This window comes from Parasteatoda tepidariorum, chromosome 4 (assembly GCF_982258835.1).
Source record: "Parasteatoda tepidariorum strain Cologne lab strain chromosome 4, Ptep-v5.0, whole genome shotgun sequence".
NCBI lineage: Eukaryota > Metazoa > Arthropoda > Arachnida > Araneae > Theridiidae > Parasteatoda > Parasteatoda tepidariorum.
Genome location: NC_141758.1, coordinates 43,021,583 through 43,029,498, shown reverse-complemented (window position 1 = coordinate 43,029,498; position 7,916 = coordinate 43,021,583). Strand labels below are relative to the sequence as shown.

General features: G+C 25.9%; 1 protein-coding gene across 21 annotated transcripts in view; it reads left to right on the top strand.

Annotated features, from left to right (window-relative positions):
* Positions 1–297: 297 nt before the first annotated feature.
* Positions 298–7,916, top strand: part of LOC107436679 (RNA-binding protein Musashi homolog Rbp6) — a 480,532-nt gene continuing 472,913 nt past the window's right edge. For 14 of the 21 annotated variants that reach the window (XM_087161011.1, XM_087161008.1, XM_071182216.2 and 11 more), the window contains exon 1: positions 304–755. In XM_087161011.1, the coding sequence (XP_087017137.1) occupies positions 685–755 (71 nt within the window). In that variant the 5' untranslated portion in view covers positions 304–684. Of the gene's footprint in view, positions 756–7,916 lie in introns of all 21 variants that reach the window. The other 7 variants (XM_071182219.1, XM_071182217.1, XM_043040906.2 and 4 more) reach the window with 3 other exon arrangements.

Genomic DNA, 7,916 nt, shown 5'->3' with positions numbered 1-7,916 from the left:
CGTCAAATCGAGAGGTATTTGTAATTCCCATGCGAGAAAAACAAGAGTGAAAAATCAAGAAGAAAAAAAACAAACAAGGCGCTCATCTCTGTCCGCGGGCCGTGCAGAGATCACCTATGAGTAAACAGGGTGGGTCTCAGAAAATTGGGTGGTGAAGTGGGAGGGGGGAGGGCTCCGAAGAGAAGGTTTGCTGTATAAATGTAGCCAGATTTGGCGAGCGATTTCCCCGCGCAAATGGAACCCTTTGTTCATGGCAACCCTTAGATCCACAGCAGCGTGCTCTCCGCTCCGATCGTCGTAGGTGTAGTGTGTCAAAGAGGCCAAGTGGTAGAGGGGGTTTTAGATCGAGCAGATTCACCCTTCTTAGTTTAGTTAGGCCGTAGTTTTTTCGGGACAAAAAACACCAACCACAACACAAGTGTCCGAACTGTAGTGGAAAAAGTGTGTGTGTCTCTGAACGCGTTTATTATATACAATTAACAAAAAAATAATAACAATTACAAATCATAAAGAAAAGAAAAAATTAAAAAAACAGCGCTTTTTGCTCGATCTGTTTGTTGTTATATTATAAATCTATTTCCAAGTATATATATTTACAAAGATATATATATTTAATTATATACATATACACAGTATATATTAACAATTTGCCGGCTATAATTATTACAAGAATAGTGGATCTTAATGATGGAGAATGATGCTCACCAAAATTGTTCCGGTGGCCAAGGCCAGAACGATGCAGCCCACGACCCGGGGTACGTAAATATTGAACTAATTATTTCAGTTTTTTGTGTTATGTGTTTTTAAAATCCCATTTTTAATATTATCTTGACTTGATGTAAACTTTACGTGTTTCCCTTAATGTTGCTGCTCCTCCTTTTCCCCAACAGGAAACGTATACGGCGCGTTTAATTTTGGTAATTCTTTTTGAGTTTTTTTTTTCAAAGATATTTTTTTTCTTTTATTCTTGCTCCCTCATCCCTCCTGCCCCTACCTGTGTGTGAGCGCACCTTTGTCAGCTTGTTGTTAACGTTGTTAGATAACACCGGCGTGATACCGGTATATTCAGCTCCATGTATTGCGCCATTCACAAAACGACGCATGTTTTTTTTTTTTTAATTTTATTTATTTTGCACCGCACATTATTTATCTTTGTGAAATATTATTTGGAAATCTCATATTCTTCTACACTCATTAATCTTTGAAAATAATGTATTTCAAGATAGGAAATAATTAACGTTTAAAAAATCCGTGTTTTGATCAACGCTAGTTATGGATCAAATAAAATAATGAGTGTTAAATATGTATACTCTTAACTTATTATGGCGTATAGTTTTCCAAGAGAGAAAATTTTTTAAATAATAATAATTTTTTTCAATTTTAACAAAATAGTTTTCGTCTGCTTTGCAAAATTTCTCCTCTACTTTGCAAAATTTCTCGTCTGCTCCTTAGTTACAAATGATGCAGTTGCACTCTGATGTAAATAGTTTCATTATCACTAAAAATTCCATAAAAGCAAACACCAATAAGTATAAAAACGTCATAGCTGTCATTTATTATTATGTGTTTAACATCTACGGAACGTTTTTTTTTTTTTTTTTCTTTGTTAATAAGAAAGATTTACCTATAAGAATATGGTGATTTATTTGGAAATCTCATATTCATCATCACTCATTAATCTTCAAAAATAATGTATTTCAAGATAGGAAATAATTATCGTTTAAAAAAATCCATCCTTTGATCAACGTTAGTTATTGATCAAATAAAATAATGAGTTTCAAATATGTATATTCTGACGTATTATGGTGTATAGTTTTCCAAGAAAGACAATTTTTTTAATAATAATTTTTTTTTTCAATTTTTACAAAATAGTTTTCGTCTGCTTTGAAAAATTTCTCGTCTGCTCTTTAGTTACAAATGATGCAGTTTCACACTGATGTAAAAAGCTTCATTATCACTAAAAATTCCACAAAAACAAACGAATAAATTAAAAAACGGCATTGCTTTCATTTATTATTTTGTGTTTAACATCTACGAAACGTTTTTTGTGTTAATAAGAAAGATTTACCTATAAGAATGTGGTAATTTCATTTGTTGAGAGAATTTGACAACGTACATTGATAACAATACACCTAAATTCACTTTTTCTGTGAGTAATTGTCATTTGCTTTGAGTGAGGAGTTGATGGAGTTTTTCTTTTACCACGTAATTGAACAGATTTGCACGTTAAAACAATCAAAGTTGTAAAATAATACTATTTCTTATAATTTTTTTATCTGTGTTTATTTAGACTTTAATTATAATAATCGATAACAAGTACGTTTACGTCAGTAAAATACACAAATGAATCTTATAGACTTTAATTTTGGTATCCAATTTTTTACGAGTGTCTTCAGAAAAAAATGGAGATCCAATGTTTAAAATTCCCATTTCTGAAAGCAAAATACACAAATACTTATAGATTTTAGCTATAATATTCAAATTTTTGTGAGAAAAATAGAAATTCCAATTAAATCAAATATTTAAAAATTCCTATTACTTAATCTAAAATACTTTATAAAATAAATCTTAAATACCTTAACTATATTATTCAACTTTTTGTAAATAGTTTCAGGAAAATCCGATTACATTAATGTTTAAAAATCCAATTACTTCAGTAAAATACACATATAAATCTTATATTCTGCAATATTATGTTAAATAAATAATCGAAATGCGGTATAACGTATGTAAAAAGTGAAGTAAACAGGAATTTAAATAAATGTTTTACTTAACTGAATATTAATAACTGGAAATATACCTTTTCTGGGTATCTTAAAAATATTTTAATTTAATTAAAGGTATGTTACATAACACAGAATCTTGTATTACAATAGCGTAGATTGCGTTGTCTTTTCTTATTTTCTACTACGATACATTTTTAAGCAATAAAAACGCACATTGGATTTTAGTTACTTTGTTAGGAACATCATTTTTTTTATAGATAATTTGTAGTTAATTTGTTTGATAGATAATTTGTTTGTTAGATAAGATAATTTGTTTGTTAGAAACATCATTTTTGTATCTCCATTATCTGCTAAAATATACATTTTATTTTAATCACTATAACTCCATGCCATTACTTAAAATGCAACTTTACCGGAATTTTTCTGAGCTGGAATTTTCAACGCAATGAAGAAATATTCCTGCTTTTGCGAAGTCTTTTATTACACTAAAACTTAATTAAAAATTATGTTTAATTTATAATTAAAAACGTCGAAATATTAAAATATATTTTAAGTTTATTGTTCTTAGTTGACGCATCTTACTAATAAATCTAACGTAGTTTGCGGCGCTTTATTCATTTCTTTTCTACTACAATATCTTTACGCAGTTACATAGGTTTTAAATAACACTTTTTTTAAAAAATAATTTATTTTTTATTATTATTATTATTTTCTGTTCTATAATGCTCATTTTTTAATTTCTTATTATTATTTCTAATCCCAATTTCACTGCCCAAAAATTTTCAACGCACTAAAGAAAAGTTCTCGCTTTTGCGATTTTTTTTATTTCACTAAAACTTAAATATAAAATAATGTTTAATTTATAGTTAATAAAGAAGAAACTGAGAATATGAAAAAATATTTTAATTTAATTGACGTTAGCTGACGTACGTTACTAATAAATCTGACGTAGTTAGCAGCGTTTTTGTTCTTCTTTTCTAGTACAATACCTTTTCTTGTTAAACTTTAGTCTTAATTAACATTTTTTTTAAACTAATTTTATTATTATTACTTTCTGTTCTAACATAAGCATTTTTTACAATCTAATTCTCATTTACACTCTTTTTCTAATTGCAATTTTTCTGCAAGGAAATTTCAAATGCACTGAAGAAGTGCTCTTGCTCTTACAATTTTTTTATTGCTCTAAAACTTAAATAAAAAATTATGTTTAATTTATAATAATTAACACAGAAACTAAGAAACTTAATTTTTTTTCAAAATTTAATTGACGTTATCTGATGCTCCTTACTACTAAATCTAACGCAGTTTGCGGCGCATTTTTTGCTTATTTCCTAGTACAATATATTTTTAACACTGCTTAACACTGTTTTTAAATAACATTTTTTTAATTAATATTTTTATATTATTATTTTCAGTGTAAATATACCCATTTTTTCAATCAGATTATTATTTATACTATATTTCTAATTGCAATTTTTCTGCTCCAAACTCTTCAACGCACTGAAGAAGAAATTTTTTATTACACTAACACTTAAGTAAAAATTATATATAATTTAATATAATTAACTTAAAAACTTAAAAATATTTTAATTTAGTTGATGTTAGCTGACGAGCCTCGCTAATAAATTTACCGTAATTTGTGACTTATTTTTTTCTTCTTTTATCTCAAACAATACCTTTTTTACACAGCTTTACACTGGTTTTAAATAGCATATGTTCTAAATTATTATATTTTATCATTATTATTTTCAGTTTAAATATACCCATTTTTTTCAATCAGATTATTATTTACACTTTATTTCTAATCGCAATTTTTCTTCTCCAAACTTTTCAACACTCTGTAGAAGAGCTCTTTCGTTTGCAATTTTTTTATCACTCTAAAACTTAAATAAAAATTATATATAATTTAATATAATTAACTTAGAAACTTAAAAATATTTTAATTTAGTTGACGTTAACTGACTTGCCTCACTAATAAATCTAACGTAGTTTGCGACGTATTTTTTTCTTCTTTTCTCGTACAATACCTTTTTTACACAGCTCTACACTTTGTTCGACTTTTTTACACAGCTTTACACTGGTTTTAAATAGCATATGTTCTAAATTAATATTATTATTATTATTATTTTCAGTTTAAATATGCTCATTTTTTTTCAATCAGATTATTATTTACACTTTATTTCTAATCGCAATTTTTCTGCGTCGAAATTTTGGAACACAACTGAAGAATTGTTCTTGACGTTGCACAATCTCTTATCAAATTCCTCCTCACATGAATAATTTTATTTAAGCGTTATCCGATACTTCTACCGCATTTTCGATTGTATGGAAATTTTCCAGCAAAATTTACGCGCAAAAATGTCCAACAGGACATTTCCCATCGTCTATTGTAATTCGTCATATAAAATAAGTAGCTGTAAGTGATATAAAAGCATCGTTACGTTGCTTTTTTGTTCGACAAATGTCTAAATTATGAAAAATAATTCAAGATTTAGGCTTATTTTTGGTCAAGGAAATCGACACTTAAGATTTAACAAAGAGACACACACAAATACACGAAAACAAGATTCATTAACCAAAATTAAATACGATTTTTAATTTGTATTTCGCTAAGATCTAACACTCCTATTAATAAAATTAAAGATGGATAATTTGTAATTCAAATTGCCTTCTTCTTAGCGTATGATAATATTATACTTAAATGAAATAAATACCTTAATTTCGTTAGGTAACAAAATATAATTTTGAAAATAAAGCTTAAGTCTGAATTAATAAGTTTTTTGGTGAATGATGATATTGAATAATTCGAATAGATATCCATGTTATTGCAAGTGCTTTTGAAATTAATACCTTTCTTAATTATTTCAAATTTCATGAAATATTTTTAAAACATAAATCTCCGAATGATAAAAAAAATATTTACTTCTTCTGTTTTTTATAATTTGTGACACCAAATATTTATGTAAGGCGTTTTTTTTAAATAATTAGCAACAACAACTTTAATAATGTTTGCTTTCTTAGTTATTTTAAAAGTCAGATGTAGTGGAATGGATTGACATTATTTCTGCAAAATTATTAGAATTAAATTACGCTGAAATACTAAATTTTTACTATTAGCTGCTCAAATTTGACAAAAATTTCATAATATTCAGATAATTATAAGTGCTAAATCTTCATATTGCAATTTTAGCAGTTTATTTTTCAAACAAATATATTACTCGAAAATATTTAAATAAAATGCCATACCTGCCGCACTTTAGTTCATTTAATTTAGGTCTATAGAAATAAATTCAGAAATTTCTCAAAATAATATATTCCTTTAATAATTATTTAAAAACGACTTATTATTTCCTTTTTAATTAGTACCGAAGTTTATAGTTGATTAGTCTATACCACAATGACGTATAACCTTTTAATATTTTTAAAGGAACATCTGACTTTATATAAATTTGTATTATTTCACGCAAGTCTAAGAAAAATTTATGTATATTTAATAAAAGGTATCTAATAAAATTTGATTCTTTATTTAATTTACTTGTTATATTAAACTGTAAAACTAGTAATTTAAATTATATTTTATTATGTTATTTGCGAACGAAAAGCATTAACATGTTATGAGAAAAAAGTTTAATTTTTCTTCATTTACAAGTATGTTAATGGATTTCGATTTAATTATTTATTCCTATCATTCGATATTATAAAAATTTACTACAAAAAGCATATTTATTTGCATTTAATATTTAAATCTACATTAAATTTTTCTTTAAGTCAAAGAAAAATTTAAAATTTAATTATTTGTTCCTATGATTCGATATCATAAAAATTTACTAGAAAAAACATATTTATTTGCATTTAATATTTAAATGCAAATATTTCAAGATATTTGATCCTTTAGCATTTTACAATCCGAGGAAAAATAATAAATGCTTTGAACGTATACCGATTTTGAGCTCGTAACTTTCATTTTTTGATAGTTTTTGACAAAGCTGCTCCAAAACTTTTCTTAAAGTTCATTACATTTATCTAATACTATCTACAATTTATACATAAATTTCTCCGCCTAGTCTAGATTCCCCTGAATTGACAGGAAATGATTATGTTCGTGTTTAGATTTGAAGTGTTTCCAAAAAAATTGTTTGAATAATTTATAAAAAATATAGCCGAGATTGAAATTTTTTCCAGCTATCTTTTTATACTTAAACGAGGGAATGTCATATTTTGTCACGAAAGTATTATAAAATAATGGAAGATTCAACGGGAAATTGCGATGGTGATGGTTTCTTAAGATTGTATTTTAATCATTCATGGCTTCTATTAAAGAATAAATTGTAAAGTTTTTTACTATCTGCTTTAAATTTTGATTAGAATTTCAAAATCCTTTAAATTAGAAATGCGTAAATGTCAGCGCTAAAAAGGTAGAGCAATCTCAATTTTTAATTTTTTTTTGGGGTGGTATACCTATTTTCTTATAGATTAAAAATATGCCTCATTGAATTTAAATAAAGAGAAAATATTTAATGACTGAATATATTGTAAATTAATAAAAGAGTCATGCCAAAATCGTGATAGAAAAGTTTCCAAAAGACAGTATTTTAATCATTCATAGTCATTGTATTGTAATCATTGTTCTTTTAACAAATAAACTTTACATTTTTTTACCTTTTATTTACTCTAAACTTTAATTTTAACGTCTCAATATTTTAAATTAGAAATGAGTAATTTATCAAAGTTGAAACGTAGAATAATTTCAATTTTTATGTATTTAAACGTGATGTATACTAATTTTATTATAAATTTAAACCGCTTTTCATTAATTTTCATTACAAACATAATATTAAATGATTGAAAATATTATAAAAGAATGGAAGAATTTACGGAATAGATTCTTCTATTTATATTCTTCTATTATTCTAAATTATTCATAGATTCTTCTATTTAGCAAACAAATTTAAAGGTTTTTTTCCCATTTACTTTAAACTTTGATTACAATAACTTAATGCTTAAAATTAGAATTGCGTAAATTATCAGAGTTAAAACGTTGAACAGTCCCGATTTTTCACGTATTTAAACTTAGTATGTACCAATTTGTTTGCAAATTCAAAATATTTTACATTCATTTGTATTACGGAGATAATATTTAATGATCAGAAGTATTATGAAATAGAAAAAAGAAAAGCCAAATTAAGCAAT